The sequence below is a fragment of the Halyomorpha halys genome, unplaced genomic scaffold (assembly GCF_000696795.3).
Source record: "Halyomorpha halys isolate HHAL.00 unplaced genomic scaffold, Hhal_1.1 Scaffold868.1, whole genome shotgun sequence".
NCBI classification, from domain to species: domain Eukaryota; kingdom Metazoa; phylum Arthropoda; class Insecta; order Hemiptera; family Pentatomidae; genus Halyomorpha; species Halyomorpha halys.
In genome coordinates, this window is record NW_027108945.1 from 811,883 (window position 1) to 832,182 (window position 20,300).

Consider the following 20,300-nt stretch of genomic DNA (forward strand, 5'->3'; position numbering starts at 1 on the left):
ATATTCAGGTTCTATACAGTTGTCTAACAAAATGCCTTTTATGTTTAAATGTAATATAAATACATAAATATTTGTTTCATATGGATCAATCCAATGAAAAACTTATTAATAGAATGACAAAACCCCTAGCGATAAAACCCAATTAATTCGGCATTTAACTAATAGATTCGATATTTTATGAATCATCAGAGCCAAATTGGGGTCAGTAACCGTATTCCTCCCTCCCCCCAGTCGGGGCAAACAATTAAAAACCCCAATAATTCTGGGCCATTAATTTTGTTCTATAATAAGGAGAGGGTAGGGAGCTCGCTCAGATTTCCTCTTGTAATTACTTTAATTCCTCCCAGTAAATTGGCCCAGTTACTAGAGGATTTTCTTTTGGACAGTCACGATATAACAAGTAGCCATCCGAGATGAGGCTACAATACTGTTAGTAATTGGCCCCTCTATAACCGTCAAAGCGGAAAGATGACCCTCGAAGGTCAGGTGTTCTGTATGATGAAAATTAAGTAGGTCAGACGAACAGGGTTGGGACTCGTTTTGGATATATTTCTCATTAAAACCGATAGTCATCTGTCAAGCTGAATTGAGGAAAAAAACTACTTATTAAAATAAATATTCGTCAATCCCTTCTTGATACTCTCATTTATGAAACAAAGATTCATATAACAATATTTTCATTAACAACCACAATTATTCATTATATTTTTCTAACTATTTAGAATTATTTCCAAAATTTTGCAAGATTTCCTGCTCAATACTATATTTTTTATATGATTTTTTTTTAAATGATGAGTAAAATTGCAATGCTATATTTAACCATTATTTTAAGTTTAAAAAAAGAAACCACGTACTATAATTCTTTTATTTTCTTCTTAAGGGGTCCTATAGCTTCATGCTAGAATGAGGTATTGTAACAGTCCATTGATATTAATAAATTGACAATAACATGGTTGTTATATCGATTATAAATGGATATAAATATTTATGGCACAATATTATTATCAATAGTAGCTAAACATTTTTGGAGTTAGTTTTAAAACATGTCTGAAAAAACACTAACAAAAAAAATTAAAATAAAGTATACATTTTGTTTTTAATTAATTAAATATAGAAATAATATAAAGAAAAACACAAGCGAGGAGTTTTTATCAAACTTCGATATATCCATTTTAGGAAAGATATTATTTAATAATTATCATATTCAGATTAGTAACATTTTTATTTGAAGTGTTGATCTGTAACATCTATTTGAAAGGGAAAAATTTTTAAAACAAAAAAATAGTTTTAAACGTAGAAATGTAATTTTTCAGAAAAACAAAATCAACTTTTTAAACGTAAATAAATTAACTTCTGATAACTCAATTTTAAAATAATTTTTTTTCTTAATTGGACATGTGTTTTTTATATTTATTCGTTTGAAGGATATGCAACAATGTTGATTGATGTAGAGATGAACTGTAAACCTTTGGCAATTTTGAAGTGGTAAAATAATGTGTGACACACAAAAACGTACATGAAATTAAAATTGATTTTATTGATTATGATAAATATCTAGAATATAAAATCATGCACAATCGATAACTATTTTAGTTGTTAAAGTGTTGCTCAAAGAACTTTTGTTTTTCGCAACGTTAGTTATTAACGTTAGGTCCTGGTAGACCGTTAATTCAAAGTCTTAGATTACAGAATATGTTTTCTGGAAAAAAAAAAAAACAAACGGAAAAAGAACAGTTAATTAAAGTGGCACCTAAAAAAAAATCAATTTTATCTTGGTATTAGTACATACATTTGGGAAACAACTTTTCATACTTTTATATTTATATTTATTAATACCATTATTCCTGTACATTCTAGTTCATTATATTTTTTCTATGGTCCTTAAATAAAAATTATGTTATATTTTTCAATATAAAATTTATTTTAATAAACTCAGGTACATGTACATGTTAATATAAATTTATTCAGTTGTGACTCTAGAGACAGCAAATCCAAGTACAACCTTCAGGGTCCAATTGTTCGCTTTTGGAACACTGAAGTTGCCAGACCTCATGCATATGAAATAGTATACCCTCCTCCTTCCAATGTAATACAATTATGTCAATACTACTTTATATTATAATATTTATACGGGCGATAAGTAGAATAATTAAGAAAACGGCCTAAATTGGTATTAATAGTAGTACACTTTAAAATGATTCCTCCAAGACATTTATTTGTTTTAGATATTAATTTTTTTTTGCATTTTTTATTATTAACTTTTTCTAACATACTAAAACCCCTTTTACAATTACTAAGATTAATATTCCTCCTCTATTGTATAATTATTTTTTTTTTAGTCTGTTCCAAATGGTATAAGTTATGGAAGAAGTTGTTTCAGCTATAATGCAACTCCAAAAATAGAAATTTAAATTAACAGTAATAAATGTGTATGAGCTGAGATGGCCAAATATGGTGTCTGAATATAAAATTTATTTTAAATTAAATATATGTATATATAATTTTTAGTTTTACTAATCAATTTATAAAATATAAGTTTGTGTGTCTGGAGCGTGAACAGAAGAGCTCAAAAACGAAAAGTTGTAGGGATATGACAGTAACGTTTTCGTCAAAATCGACTAACTGAAAGTGTCGCTTCAGAGAACAGATAATATATATATTTTTTTATGTTTTATTATAAAACTGCAGGAAGATTTTAGTTATATTAAATAAACTAATGTTCATATTAAAGTGGATTTTAATACCAGGTCTTATTCTCATTGAGTTAACCTGACAGGGCTTAAATGACAAATAAAAAAAAATCTTTTTTATAAGTTACTTTAATTTTGCCTGTATGATTTGTTTTGATTTTGGCTATTTTTATAACAATTAACCAGATCTTATTGCTAGTGACAATAAACTATGGACTCATAAAAAATATTAAAGACTTTGATGAATAATTAAAAGAAGAAAAATGGAATATGAGTTCGAATCAAACAAAAGCTTTAAAAAAATATAAAATTTTATATTATTGGCAGAAACAAAGTTGAAATTTGTTATTTTCACCTCGACAAACCTTTAAAAACGAATTTTTATAGTAACTGAAATTTGTGTGTGCAATTCTGGTGTAGTGAATTGTGCAACAGGAATTTAGTTTGATAATGTTTTTACTGCAATCTTTATTTGTTTATAACGAATACAGGTTGGAAAAAAAATTAGATTCGTCGTAAACTAAAATTTATAAAAAAAAAAGAAGAAAAAAGCAGATTTTCCTTTCACTTATCTATGTATGGAATATATAATAAGGGAAAGTGTTGCATTTGCGCAAAATTTCCAAATCGAGTTATCAATGGAAATACAAGTTTCGCAAAATAGTATGACTTTATGGGCGTGTTTTAAAAACAATAAATATTGTGTAATAAAAAGAAAACAAGGATTTTTTGTTTTTAATGAAATTTCAAAAACTTCATCAAATATTGCTTTAAAAGGTTACTTTACTACATTCAATATTTAGGTTATTTTACTTCGACTCCTATAGAGTAATAATTAATCATTAATAAATAAATTATATACTGTAATACCAAGGATAAATATCAGGATAAATATAATGGTAGCAAATAGATTGAGCCTTACATATAGATGTAAAGAATAGTCCTCATTTGTTCAATGGGAAAGCCTGAATAGCTTAATCAATAAAGAAATTCAATTCTAATTTAAATTGCAAAGGGGACTAAATGCATTTATTCATTGTACAGTGCTAAAAATGTTAGTTGAAATTTAATCAGTAGCCACTATGCCAAGTTTAAATATAAAGAAGGCATATTATTAAAAAAGGACAAAGCTATTATTGACAGAAAAACAGAAGCACTTCTGTTAAAAATTTGATGCTCCGCGACAAAAAATGTAGATTATTTGAACATGGTGAGATTGAAGCACTCAATTCGTGAACTATCTTATTTTAAATCTCTCAACAGATTATATTCAGGATGTAGTATTTTACAAGTCACTACACTCCATACAAATTATTAAACTAAGTATTTATTATTATTAATAATATTTAATAAGATTTTATCAAGTAGTCGAAGCGTAGGAAGCATTACCATAATAGATATCTGATAGTCTTTCAGCCCTAAGTTCCAAGTGTTTGAGAATTCAGGCACATCCAATGATAAAATGAAACTTTCACTTATCATCCTACATGCGTCTCTAAGTTTTGTGTAGATTGCGAGGCTTGCGTTACAGCTATAATTTATTTGTGGTTTTAGAAAAAAAATCCAATAAGACCATAGAAGGGGAAAATTATTAGCAAAATATTTTTATTTTTGTGTTGCTATAAAAATTCATATTTTAGGTGGGAATAAAAAATATAAATCATGTTTCTTCCAGGAATAAAACTGTTAACATAAAACATAACATAAGGACATAAAGTTATTATGGCAAATTTACAATTAGTGAATTAATATAACAATGAAAATAAAATAAGATGGGACAGAATGTGTTAAAAATTAGGATCCAATAGTATCCTATCACTAAGCACACACAGAAATTGCTAATTCAAATTGTAATATAGTAAATGAATTATGTGGAGTTAAGAAAAAAACGACAGGTAGATATGGTCATTTGGTGAATCAAAATCAATTATTGGGAATCGTAGAAGTAAGAAAGTACCCAGTTGATTTATTTATTGATTCTTCTGGTAAGTGATTGAAAAGATATGGTACGATATAGTTTAATGTACGTTTACCAAATTATTATTATAGAGTGGTTCCATAAATTTAATTGTGTTTCTAACATTTTTAGATATATTATTTCTTTTCTAAATAGGTTATTACCCATAAATTTTAAGATGATTCAATAAAATAAAGCGGATCTTCTATGTTCTTAATGTTCGATTTTGTAGATTTTCAAGTTTTGTTAAATGACTATCAGCACTGGGACCATAACATTCGATCCCATATCTTAAAATCGATTCAAATAATGCTTTGAACACATTATTAAAGTTTGTCTTATAGTACAAATTGGGGTAATAAATTTTATATGAGCATACTGTTTAAAACATTTGCTATTCTTATGCTAAGCTGTTCAGAGTATTTTATGAGACTTCTTTATTTAGACTCAGGGAACCTCAAAATATGTTTTTCCGTCGATAACACGAATTCGAAATTTTTCGCGATTGCAATACTTTTCCTTATTATATTTTCCATACACAGATAAGTGACAGTAAAAAGTGAACTGAACATTAATTAAATTAAATACTGTTTTCATTTTTTTTTTAATATTTTTCGTTTTGGGAATATTTTTGCACTCCAATTATCAAATAAGACAAGTAATGTCAGTTACATTGTTCTCTTTTCTTTCTTACTTTGTGATCCTTTGGATGTTTTCCAGGCTGGTAAACCGGAGATGAGCCACGATGTCTTTTTCCAGTTGAGCAAACTTCCATCGCTTTTCTTCGTCCTTCTCATATTTTGGAACAAGGGGGAAAACTAAGAAAAGACAACAAGCCTACATCGCTCCCTACTGAAACAAAAATAACGGCTTATTAGGTGCTTGAGTCTACCTCATAAGTCACTGAGCTATCATTATTGTAAAATTACTTTGTGCTGTTATAAATATAATGAAAGTCGACATTAATTTGAATGCCATCTGTAGTATGTTAAGCTAAGTACTTAACCAGAAATTGAACATTTTAGATTAAGATTAAAAACCTTAATTTGCAGGTCCCAACAAGAGAGATCCTCTAAAATTGTTGTTCGTTATGTTGTGCTTGTTATCTTAGAAACAAGACATTCTTATACGTTATCTTTTGTTGATTAGTGGCAAATCTGGAAAAAAGAAGCTTTTTATCTTTATGTTTAAGGTATTCAATAGATTCCAACGTTGAATAAGGTTAATTTGTAAGTACTGAAATAGTTTCAGGAAAGACTTTAGGACGACTTCAGTAAATAAATTTACCGCAGTTAATGGCACTAGATTTTGGAATATGTAGAATTCAAAATAAAATCAAAACTTTTTTATGTGAGACGTGCTACTATTCAAGCAAAGCAGAGAAATGTAGCCAAAATGTTCGTCATGCTGCACAGAATTAATAGAAATAAATTTTATAATATAATTACCTTAATTGATAATCCATTAGCAATCAGTTAGTTATAAAATAATAATTAGTTATTAACCAAATAATATTTATTACTTTAACAAAACAGTTAAAAATATAATGGTTAATAAGATGACGAAGATTAATGTACAACATATTGTATTTACTGTTAAAAAAACTATATTAGATGGTATAGTGGATGTTTGTCATAGCTAAGCAATAATGTTGTTGAAAGACTAAAATGTTTTTATTTTATTTATATCGTTTATGAATATCATGGATTTATTGCAGGAGGAAACGGTTTAAGTGAAGTATTCCTCATATTTTTTGAGTGGAGCGTTGACAGAAAATTCCACTGATGTGGAATCCCAGGTACGGAGACCTTTCATAATCTCTCCACTCCAGTCTCACCCTTCTTAATATACGAAGAATTTGTAGGTTTATAGAGTGAGGAGTGTGTATTTTCTGAGAGGAAGTGGAGGTTGCATATGCAGAGGAGGAGTTTGTAGGGGATTCCTCCTTTTATTTAGGGTTTAATGTTTTTATGTTTTTCAAATCAAGGCAGAAAATACGGATTATCCTAAAGGTTACCAACCTATTCCTAGCCAGACATGGAAAGTCGATATTTAGAAGCCGGGTTGAAGGAGGGGTTGAATCTACTTCAGCAACATCACGACTGCATGGACGCCGGTTAAAATCCGTTCTAAGGAGGGAGAGTATTGACTTTTATTTCATGACGGTCCTACGAAATGAAAACTTGATTTCCTCCCTACTCTGATTAGAACAAATTTGTTTCCTCTAGATAAATCCTCCTCACCGTATGTCAAGAATGATCAGGAAGGGGGTAATGAAAGAAAACAAAAGTCGGAATTTATTACTAAGCTCCACTATGAAAAAAAGTCAATCTGACCTAACGAGATCGAACCAGCACGACTTATGGATACGACAATGCTAACTTTGTGGCTCAACATGCACCCCAAACGGTCTTAGGGCAAAAATATGCATTTTGTACTATATTTGATAATTTCTATTCTGTTTTGGTACCTACTTGTTCATTTTTAAGGAATATTAGGGAATATATTGTTTTTTTAAACCTTTTTTAATAAGTGCCATTCTGTTAAGAAGGTTTAGAAATTGTATACGAAAATCAGAAAAAAATGTAAGGTTTTTGGCTCTTTCCAAGTTAGCACATTGCAAAATATCATTAATTAGTAATACTTTCGAGGGGCCCATGTCCATGTGGTACGAGTCGCCCAGAATGCTTGATATAAAAACATCTAGAAATTTAAGTGTAAACTGGGTGAAATAATATACGTATGTATATATATTTTTTTATAAATTACTCTTCGATAAAATTAAGTGAATTTAATGTATATTTATGAATCTTAATGTTTATTTATAAGAATAATAAAGATGTTTTCTGTAATTAGTTTTCCCTTCCAAATGAAGTAGGCATATATCTCCCAAAGGTCCCAGTGAAAGAGCTGGGGGTAGAGATAAGAAGAGGGCCATGGAGGCCCTGATCTCCCGCTCCAGTTGGCAGATAGGGGCAATATACCAGCTGGGGGCCTGCGTCAGGTACTAAGCCCCGGGGCAGTTATAACAGCCGCGTCATGGCATGGATTATGCTTCGTCTGGATTAAATCAGGAAGACTTATGTCTTCAGCCGTGTATTATTATATAAATTAAAAAAAAAAAAATGTGGTTGGCAGAGTTCTGCTGCTTAGGTATCATTTCCTCACAATTTTTGCTTGGAAATTAGATGAATTTTTTTTCTTTATGAATGCAAAACTGAGCAAGATAAGAAACGTTAAATTGATTGATTAGCTGAAATATCAAACTAAGCCGTTACTTCAGACAATAAAAACAGTGCAGTGGCAGCATATGCACTTGTGCAATATCACCGTAACTCGTAAATATATTAAATAGTTTTAGATACAGGTTTAGTTTAAAGTTTTATAGTTCATATGATTGGTGTGACCCATCATCATTTAATACATCATCATTTAAAGATTATTATCAAAGTCACAACCTTACGATCATTAAATGTTTTAAATGTTATATTACTAAATGTTATCATCTTTTATCACTAAATTTTATAAAATGAAACTTAGCTTCAGGAAAAAACAAAAGATTAGCATAACCTTCCAGTAGGATTTTTTTTAAAATTTATTTATTGATATTTACAACTGTATAAAAAATACAACAAGTAAATCAGTAGAATTTTAAGTTTAATTTAAATGTGTTGGCGCTGATTACAACTAAAGAGGTAAATGCTGTATTGATTGCGAATGTGATTCCCATACGTTTTTTCAATCCTTTAACTCTATCAGTTGGTACAATGTGCGTAAGAACTTAAAGTGTAGAAATTTGAAACTCCCAAAATGCACTTCTCATACACTAACTAAGTATTCATAAAATTTCCAAACACTGATCTCAGTTTAGAGGGGTTGCCAATTCTCAAAAACATTTATACAGGCCAACATTTTGATATAAATTCAATTCCTCCGCTACAGTATTGTTCTGCCTAGAAAACAACAATGCATTACGAATTTCAGTGCATTTGACCCGGACGAAGAAGTAAATAAAACTTCCTCTGATATGAGTTAGTATGTACAACACACATACTATGCTTCTGTATTCTGGGTTTCAGTCCGGCTGAAGTAGATAATTATTTAAACCGTTATATTAGCGTTGGTTGGAATAAATTAGTTATCTAAGATAAGAATAAATCATTTTGTTGGCTATAATCTTATCCTCCGTTGATCTAGATACAGAACATTTTTTAATTGATAGGTCTGCGTTGTAGGGGTTATAAAACGAATATATTGCTACCACTCGGCAACTGCCACAATGTATGTTCCTATTGGTTCTTATTCTATTCTAATGAAATTGACCGAGGATTACTTCCTTTTATTACAATGCAGTAGCAAAATATTATACACCGTATTCTGAGAAGCAAATAATCAGTAATTTTTTATACTGAAATACTTTACTATGTTGATATCTTCACTTGCATCACAATTTATTAAAGCTGGGACCCCTAGTCATTCTCACTTACTTAATTTCGAGATTTGTTTTTTTTATTGGGAACTGGCTTTCATTCCAACCCTAACATAGCCCAGCCTCAATCTCAGTTGCTAAAGAAGGGTGTGCAAATATCTGCCAGTTGGAGTTGTAGTACAAATAAAGCTACAAGATGACTATTTATAGCATAGTTGTTAAAAAAAAATTATAAAATAAAAATAGAAGAACGCTTACCAGCTTTTTCACCTTAGTTCTTAAAGACCAAGCCTAAATTGGCTATTAATAGCATCCACGCGAATAAAAGAGACTCTCTGGGATCTATAGGGGTCTGGTTTCGTAAATTAGTAGAGAGATAAACCTCGTTCCACGTTCCATAAGTATACAAATAGGAAATAACTATGGCCGAACTTTGACGTTTTAATTTTACTTCTTTTGCATAAAATACTTTTATAATGATAAATAAATATTTTTAGTTATTTATTTACTGTATTTAAATATGGTGTGAACAATATACTTATTTCAATTACTTCTTGGTCATAAACATAACATTGGATAGGTAGAAAAAATTTTTTTTTTCGTTTTTTATCACAAAACATTTATTTGACTCATCGTGAATTTTATTCACGCTGTTTCAAAATCTATCTCAAAGCTAGGACTGGAACTAAGGAGAGAGAAGTGTAGACTATTACATCCGGGACTCTCCTAGGAGGGCCCTATGTAAACATTAACTCTTCCTTCACGTAACCTTTCCCATCTCTTTTATTGGAGGACCATCCACCTGAACATATTGGTCGACTATTGTCCCATCGGGTGTATTGGTCTGGGTCGAGGGACGTTGTAACATTGATTTCGTTTTCTTATGCCATTTCGATTCTGTTTGGTCCGCTGGCTTTACTTTTAATAAAAGTACTACAGAAAGAGTTTTTCTCAACGTCTTCCTGCTCAGGAGTTTTCATCGTAAGTAAAAACAAAAAAAGAACCAGGATGGAATATACTTAGTTATAAAAACTAATTACTAAGAGCCATTTAAATAATTTAAAAATTCATTCCTATTTAAACTATTATGAATGAGAATGCTATTAATGGACAATTTTTTTTTTCAAATCTTTCATGCAATTATTCCTTATCATATTTATTTTTTTAATATTAGCTAAAATACAGTTAAATAAATATTCATCAAAAAAGTATTATTAGGAGCAATAAAATCTAATTCAATTGATTATATTCAATCTAATTATCGTAGTAAACTGAGAAATACACGTCTATCACGCATGTATTCAGGTACGAATTTCGCTATAATTGTTTTCGATATTTTATTATCGTACATAAGAAGACACGATTACATCCGTTATAACCACAACGTATTCAAGAACTTTTAGTCATTCATTATGTCATGAATAGAAGGAATGCTGATAGACTTATTTGCACTCATCTGCTAAGTGAAAAAGCGTTTCAAAATTGCACTCCATGGAAGAGAATAAGAATCATATTATTTGAATGCAATTTGTTTCAACCAATACACCCTAAAGAAATTCCTATGTTAGGAGAGAGCATCGCACAAAAATAAGATAAAATTGAAAATCAACTTTACAACTCAACAAAAAACTTAAATACCACTGACAAATTATTATGGAGAACTACTAAAAAGCTACTAAAATACAAATCCTTCAACCATCCAGTTCTCACTGAAACCCCATCCTGATATCCTTAATCCAACCCATCTTGAACATGTTGAAGCAGAAATTGGATGATGTTCACAAGGAATTCATCTAATCTATTATAAATCGCTATAACTAATGTAACTAAGTTTTATTTAAAAAATCAAGTTATTACATGTTTTTCTCTATGATATAACCATGAAGGATCTGCAAAATACTTTTATCGCAAAACCTCTAGTTTCAATAAAACACGTTTGTGTCGTTTATTTGTGTTACAATAAAAATAAATAAATAAAAAAGTGAGCTTAAGTAAAATTAACTTGTTTTATTAAAAATTAAAGAATTTTTACATTTTTAATAATGCATTTGCAGAAGTGGAGAATATAAGTTTTCCAATCACACCATTCATATGTTTTAACCCAATTGGTTATAAATTGTATTTATAATCGTATTCTACTTTACATAATAGGATGATAATATAAATCTCAGTGTAAAAATGAAATTATTATTGTATATCTTCTTTGATCATAAAAAACAAAATCAGGATGAAATAAAACGATTAAAACTGTAAAGCTTGGAATAAACTGGTAAAAATGGCATGCTAAAGTTGAAAAGTTTCTGCGTTGAAGTTTTTACATTGTTGAGAAGAAACAAAGTATAAGTGGGATAGGCCACAACTCCTTAAGTGTTTGTTGAGGTCAGTTATCACGATTTAACTTTCCTGCCAGTAAGGCTAGATATTATATGAACGTTTTCGGACTTGAAATTTTAGCTAGATTTCTTGATCAGTAAACTATTATCACTTTTTATGTACCATAAGATATAATTATCTCTTTGGAAACTATGAGATAGGCGTATAATTTTTTTATAAATTTCATTGGTTTGTTTATTTTACTTTGTCAAAAACTCATATATCTGAAAATAAATAACTCATTATAAACCACAAGGAAGAGCCACGTCTCATGAAAAAAAATTGACTGAACGACAGAAGAACCATTCTCTCACGTAAAGAATCCAAAATTGTTTTTGTTATTTAAAGTGTTCCAATAGCCAGGAGGTATTCTTATTTATTAAATACTACAACAGAACAGTTACCTCAAAAGGTATTGCTTAGTCCTTTTAGAGGAATAGCATTTCTGACAGAAGAAAAAAAATAAAAGAGATGTATATCAGAGTGTAATGAAGAAAGCTGTGGCGAAATTGGATATGCCAGGGAGAGTAATAGCGAGCCAGGTTGGTGTTCAACAAAATTATTTTTACCATCTGTTCTAAAGGACTTTTTTTTTTTTTTTTAATAAAATGCAAATTCTTTTTAAGCATAATCTATAACAACTGTCGTACTTAGCTTCTCAGGAGAGAGATGAATTTTGATTCCTAATTAACCTTACCTGGTGAGATAGAATGTACAATTCTCATTTAATCGTGAAAAGTAGTTTATACCAATACTTTTCTGGTTTAAGTAATTTTTTTAGGAAATATAATTGAAATAATTAGTAGATAAAAATAATATAATGATGCTTTATTCATGTATATATTAGTTGAATAGACATGGAGTGTTTAAAACTTATAAGATTTCGATTGATTAAATTATTGTTTAGTGTATATTGTCGGTACTAATACTAGTTGTGTGGTGATTGATATTATTATTCCCTTAGTTTCTGCATGTAACTAAAATTAACATTATTTATCTAATATAGATAAGTTCTTAAGCGGTATCAATTATTGAGTTATTGTTGACACTGTTGATCAATGTTCTAGTCATTTATTATGTAGTGGTTATTTTGGTATTATTTTATATCAATTGAGAAATTAATACTTATTTGATATTATGTATAATTATAAATATTTCACTGATTTAGCAGAATAAAAATGAAATTATAATTCTCGTTTCATAAAGGTTTTAAATTTGTTAACTTTAATGATTGAATTAAATTAAGATATTACAATGATATCAAAGAGAATGGTTTTCGACTTTTTAACACAAACCAAATTAGGATTATTAAAGAATTCAAAACATCAATTCAAGATTTGTTGAAAAAAATAAATAATAAGAAATTTATATTATATACTGATAGTTTATTAGAATAGTATTTACTAATATAAACAATAGTGTTAATTTAAATATAAATAATTATCTGCAATGCTACAACCATGTTCCAAAGGGTTTATTACCTAAACTTTGTTGATTCTAAATTTTTAATTGGAAATATATATATATTCTTTTTTTTGGACAACTGGATTATTGGAAGAGGAACGTTGTTCAAATGTTAAAACAATGAAGAAATGAAGAAAGGGTGTAAATTAATTCGTGAAAATAAATATAATAAACCACAGGTGTTAATTATTATTTACTGTGTTTTTCTTTTTGCAATCCGAAGCATCTCCTTGGAATAATATATTTTTACTTTAAAGTTATCAATCATGAAAGAATTAATTACAATTTCAATCAAACTAAGAACATATTTTTCTACTTAATAAGAATTTGAAATAACAAAATAGTTTTACTCACCACTGCCTGATTTCCTTTTCAGAAACTGCAACATGGAAAAAAAGTGCATTATTAATCAAGGATTACATAGATGTTTAATATTATTATTTATCTGCATATTTTTATTATTGAAGATAAAAACAAAATAAGCATGCAAAATAAAACCTGTATTTGCTATTTGATTTTTAGAAACATCAATAATCTCTTCAACCTTCATTAAGCATTCATCTGAAAGTTTTGAATCTATGCGTTGTTCATACAGTGGCATTTTAAAATCTTCGTGTGCTTTTCTCAAGCCTCCAGGTTAGGGGTTTAGAATACTCCTACAACCCTAGCTAATGAAGGGAATATGTATATTTTTGTAAACTTCTGAAACTAGTGGATTAACTGCAAAGTAATATTTTCACATAACTTTTCAAAATTTAATAAGTTGTATTTATTCTTTTTAATTTCACGTTACAAAATATAATCTATAAAAAGATCATTTATTATAAACCATTTTGAAGGGAATATAAATAGCTTCATTTTCAGCTCTAATAGATGTCATTGTAGTCTTTACATTTGTAAAGAACATAACTGTAGGGGATATAATAATTTAATAATAATAAATTATTATTAACTTTATTTTATGAAAACTTTTTTCTTGAAAACAGCATAAATGTATATATATATAGTTAAAAACTGATAAATAACAAACATAACCCATAATTAAGCATTTATTTTATTTCCTCACGGAATGACATTTTGATGACTTCTTCAACCTACTATAATTTAAATCGCTGCTTTGCCTGAATAGTGGCATATCTCACAAAAGTAAGAGTTTTGATTTATTGTTTTGATCGATAGTATTTCAAAGATAGTCGATGGTATCTTTACCTACTAACGTCCTCTTATGGAGTCCTCCAAAGCGTGTCACAAGTGTTGTCACAACGTGACCTTAGTCTGTGGTGCAATTGAAAGAATTCATCAAATAAAAAAACAAAAATAATTTTTTTTTAATCTAATTTGCCACTATTTAAGCGATGCACCGATATGTTTTAGATTAATTAATTTAATGGTTAATTAGAATTCTGTTTTGGATATAAATGTTCTAACTATGTGTTTATGTCATGGTTCTAGAGCCTCATGTACCTAACCATAATCTTTGTTTAATAAACTTATTGTGGTGAGCAACCGAAAGTATGTTCCAGAACCACAAACAGTGACATAAAAAATATTCTCCTTTAATGAATTATACAAAAATTGAATAACTTTAATTTTTTTATCACCAATAAATTAGTTTTTGGAATGTGTTAAGCTCAACAATTTTTGTTTGTCCTTTTACTTTAATATGTTTTAATTAATTAATTTTGAAGGTTATTCTGGAGTCATCATGTTATAAACATATAGATACAATAGATCGGGAATGCCGGTATAATTTATTCTAAAATATTTCAATTTTGTAAATGAAGATTTTTCTAAAGTGGGAGTAACTGATGAAAGTGGTAGTGTTCCACTACCTCCGAAAGTATTGGCTTACAACAAAGGACATGTATAGATTTACCAACATATATACAAGTCACACAGCATATACGAGAATTTACTGAAACGGTAATTCTAATCGGATACCCAAAATCCCTTCATCTTATTCAACCAGAGGCCAAAAATGTTCAATGAATCTTTAATGATCCGCTCCTAAAAGTTATCTTATTGACACCTTCCATAAATAAAACTGTAATACGGAAAAAAACATGTATTACTTGGATAATTTATTTTAATTATTTTTTAACATCTTAAATTATAAACCTAATTAATGGCACTCTAATAGATAATTGTATGTACTGATTTGATTCCAATAAATTTGTGATTGAATAGCATTAGTATTCCATGACGATCTATCAAACCTCCAGACAGGATTTATCCCTAATTATATTATTATTATTATCAATATATGGAAGCATCTATATGTGTACTGATTTTTAATTTATATTTTTTTTAGGAGATCTATTTAGAACATTAACCGGATTTCAGGATTTATTTTTCAGGATTTATCCCTAATTATATTATATAGTCGATATAGACCACTTTGACACAAAAATACAACATTTATTTGCGAATAAAAATTAAACTTTTTCTTAAGAATATTTCTTCGATTTCCTCGTAATAAACGTGTACTGCCTTATAAAAATCAATAACTCTTATAAGATATGATTGGATGAGACTAAATACTTCTATCAAAAGGCTCGCAATGTGCCGACCCATTATTTACCACAATGCGTAGTGAAAACTTTTTTATTAGTAAATGATCTGCCCACTCTGATCTCATCACCACTGGGGTCAAAAGAAGCAGTTTTTTTGTACGTCTGTTTCTCCAGACTCAGAAATAAATCCATTTCCCCCACCAGCGATAAGGGTTCGGTAGGCAATTATTCTATGGTATCGTAATATTGATACTACGATCGAAACAACTACCAAAGCTGTAAAAGTAACAAAGTAATTTAATGGTCTCGAAAAAAAAAATTATCTTTTAATTACCTACAGAAAATTAGAAATGTTTTAAAAAATATAAGAAGGCTGTTAAACTGAGAAAGCTATAAAAGGCTTTACTTACTAATGCTTCTAAAACATTCTAATACACTTGAATCCAACTGTTATTCCATGAATATCAAGTGAAAGTAAAACTTGTAAATCGACTAATAATGAATTAATATGCATCACTATTTTACAAAATTCCTAATCCTTCTACCCTGCCTTAAAGTCAAAAATTAAAACGACCGTGTTTAATTAATTTATTTGGACGTTTCGGGAATATTGTATCCCCCTCCTCACTATCTACTTGTAATCTGATCCAGTATTATTGGGCGAGTCGCAAATGATCAAGATTTAAATTTATAACTACAAAAAGGAAATTTGTACTTACAAAAAGGAAGTCAAGGACTAGATATATAAACGTCACAGTCCAAAACTTATTGTTGTTGCTATAAATTTATATCTTGAAATAAATACACACCTGAATGCAGGATAAGATGATTAATATTTGAAATCTGAATTATCTGTAATAAAAAAAATATATTGCATACATCTTATTCGTAATGTTCTATGAGACATTTATTTTGCAAGTTTTACGTTATTTTCAATCCTTCCTAATAGCTAATAATTACGAATTCAGTTTTCAAAGTCCTGACCCAAAGTTGTTATTAAGAAATTATAAATTGTGAATAGTACGGATTTGTGGCAATTTCGTTTTAACTTAACGTCAAATTCCAATATCAACAATCAATCAATAAAGACATCATTGAATTAAGCCGAATGAACTTCAAAACAAAATTTAACATCATACATGTCTGTGAGGCCATTTGATAAGAAACCATAAATATGGATATCGATAGTTTCGATAGCTACAGTTCGATATTATCAAACTATTATAATTAGAGCAGCCCAAGCTAATTGGTTATCGTTGGAAGTTTGCCAAGTTTGTTATTACGGCTTCACAAAAGTCAATCTGGTTCTAAATCTAATTACTTGCGTATAGTTTTTCGATTTAAATACGAAATCTTGTGTCACTTACTGCACCTACCTTTCCTTCAGATACATCCTAAATGGATGGAGAAAAACATTGAAAGATAGACTAATAGTTAAAAGCAGGGAAGAAAAAAAGGCCATTTCCCCCAATTTTAAATTACTATGTATAATTACTTGTCAAAATTAATGGGTCTACCGAGTAAAGGTAGTGCTGAATAAAAAAAAGCGTCTGAGAAAAATGTCAAAAAAAGAATTATTTTCTCATTCGGAGCTCTATATCTATTAACTATTAACAACACTAAAAAATAGGAGAGGACATCATTTAAAATTTAATATTTGCTAAAATATGTAGTACAGCTACTTACGTTCAATAGTTCTCGAAATATAGTATTTTAAGTACTAAAATTTCATTTAAAAAAAGTACTGAGAGATCAGTAGATAGTGAATTCATTGTGACAAATCGATATCTCAAAAATCATCCACCAAGTTTAAAAATCATTACGTTTCCAACAGAACACTACACCATGACCTACATATCCCTTTTCTCCTTGACCTCATACCAATCAAATTCTCAAAATTACATATAAACCTTATGGTTGGAAACATCCTAATCCTTTGTTTCAAATCTTATCTAGTTCCACCCATCCCTACAGCCCACCTAGAAGGTTGAAACAGCAGTGGCCAAGAGACTTATTAAAATAAAATGGACAATTGGAGTTCTGGAAATGGTCAAATTCTCCACTCAAGTTGAGTGTAAATATGTGATTATATTATTTTATCATTGTGTTATTTTATTTATTTATTTTTTCATACATAGTTTGATTATGTTCATTTTATTTATCCTTCTGTTTGTATCTATTTTACTATAAAGTGTTTTATGACGTTTAACTTCCTAGGAGTAGTATTTTTAATGATAATTGCAATAAGAAATTTATTTATTGTTGTTGTTAAAATAATTTTTACGTTTTGAAACAGCCGTCATATGTTATTCCCCCTACCTATACTTGGTAGACTCGACAATTTTGACTAGTAATTGTACATAGTTTCCCATTAAGTTAATCAAAAATTGGGGTAAAGTAACTAACTGCCTTTTTTCTCTTCTCGGGCTCTTTTACTATAAGTATATATTGCAGGATTAGATATGTACTATTTATTTCTGAACCTAAACCCGGGTTGAACGCAATACACAGCCTTGTGAAAATCAATTTAATAAAGTCAAAGTACACATTACACTAAAGCGGACTGTAAATTGCAGTGTGGTTGTATAATCATATCATCAAAATTATTAGTCCTTTGAGAACATCCCTGCAGGGAAGCACTAATAAATAATTCCACAGCTTGGTACCAGATCGAGGCGCCGGCTGCTACAAATTATAGATCCCTGCGGTACCTTTCCTTAAGTGACAGTACAATTTACAGGCACTATGGCGATTGTAACAGAGGTTATTTTCAATTCTTTTAATATCGTCCTGCAAGAACAACTCCACTGCATAATATTGCTTGTGATATTAAAAACCGCACAAAAAGAGAAAATATATTTTACAATTATAAAAAACTAAATAAATAAAATCAAACTAATGGAATAAATTTTTTAAAAAAATTATAGCGTATTGGTTGCCAAGTCCCTTTTTCATTTTTGTGATTGTGATAACTTCCTATCATTGAATTCGTTCGTAGGTATAAGGGGGTACGCCTTATAATGAAAAAAGGAGTATAAAAGAATTTTTTTTTTATTTATCACACATTAAATAAGTCCACTCAAAGAGTATTTTTTTACTTTTTGTTACGATTTTTTCACTTAAAAATGAACAATTTTATAGTTTTGACAAATTAAATCATACTGTAGCTGTAAAAGAAAACTATATTTTTTTAAATTTTTTAAAAATTCGAACTCAAATTTCCAATAAAATATATAATAAAAATTAAATAAATAAAAATGTAGGAGGAACGAGTTCGGATTACCGAGTGTACCCTGTACAGTTTTTAATCGACATTGATTTTAGAAACACTACACTTTTTATATGAAGTCTTCCGAAAATGTTCGAAATCAAATATAAATGAAAGTAAATGATCAAGGAAAAATACTTAAGATAATTAGAGATAATTATAATTCTATAATTTTTAGCCAAAAAATTACACTCCAAGAAACGGAAAAATAACATTTTAAAACGTTAAAATATTACGTCCTCCCTACATTCCATTCACCATATAAGACCAAACTCCATCTATAGTCTTCAAAATAAAAGGAAAATTTATTAAGGAAACTTTAAATTTTAAAGTTTATTTTAATAAACAGTTTTAATGTTAAAACTATGTTCACTTTATAATAATAAAGTGAACATAGTTTTAACATATAAAACTGAACTTGGCTCTCTACTTGTTAAATCATTGCACTCATTTATGAAAGTAAAGTAACTGGTTGTGAGTTTGAAAACCTTGCGTTCCCTTTATCCATGTGTCTGGAACAATATAATTGTATAAATAAACTAACGAAAATTGAATTCCTATGCATCTTCAAAAAGGATGATTTAGAAGAGATTTTTATTACAATTAGGAAATGTGATACAATAAAAAATAAAATAAAATAATGAAATCTGTAGCCTAAGGAATTAACAGGAATCACCTTGAAGATTTCATTTTTGACTAAAAATAAAAACAGATAAATCGAGAAAAAGTTAGATAAAAATAGAAATCACATAAAGTTCAAATTCCTTCTACTTAAAGAGGTTTATGACGGAGCAATACTAAAATAAAAACTGATTTATAAGATTTGAAAACAAGCTAAGTCTTCTTCGAAGTAACATAAATGTATAAAAAACACCAAGGTTGTAGTGACTTGGGAAATCTGAGTCCAATATCTACTAGGTGGGATGAGACGCGCCCGGATAGGAGAGGAACCTACTTGAGAGGCAAACCCCAGAGGAGGCATAAAAAAACACTCGGCTAAAAGGGTTTTATACTCCTTGTGACAAATTGCATGCAACAGGTGACTTCCTTTTATCCTCCGGATCAACATCTTCAATGATCTGATGATGGCGACCGATTGAAACACGTATATTTGATTATTGGAGATAAGCCTAAGTTGGTACGATTTAAAAATATATGTTCGGGAATACTAAAGAATCTACTATTTTTTTTCTAACATTGAAATACAATTGTAGCGGGCTCTGTGGTTAAGTAAGTTTGTAAATGTAAATGAAGCAGTTATACTATACTGTGTCAAAAAATTCTCATAAGAATAAACTGAGTAGCTTTTGTAAGGTAAGAACATGATGTGATGAAATTCTTCCTTGTCCGTTTAAAAAATCAATTTCTAGCAATACTTTAAAATGCCCCTTATTTTATACTCCACATATAAACAAGTAAAAGTAAAATATGACTAATGCCTTAACCTCCATGTAAATACAAACACATTTTCAAAAGAATTTCTTCCTTCTGTTAATTATCCAATTCTATCATATTTTATATTATATCCATGTTATGTTTCACCTAACAATGAGAACTGGTCGATAATTTTGAAATATATCAGAATATAAAAAATGTGACAACAATT

General features: G+C 29.0%; 1 protein-coding gene across 1 annotated transcript in view; it reads right to left on the reverse strand.

Moving 5' to 3' along the window:
* The window catches only part of LOC106686751 (frequenin-2), a gene marked incomplete at its 5' end in the record, with an annotated part of 186,989 nt that extends 173,697 nt beyond the window's left edge, over positions 1–13,292 (reverse strand). The window contains 1 exon segment of the mRNA XM_014430237.2: positions 13,268–13,292. Within this exon segment, the coding sequence (XP_014285723.2) occupies positions 13,268–13,292 (25 nt within the window).
* Positions 13,293–20,300: the final 7,008 nt, after the last annotated feature.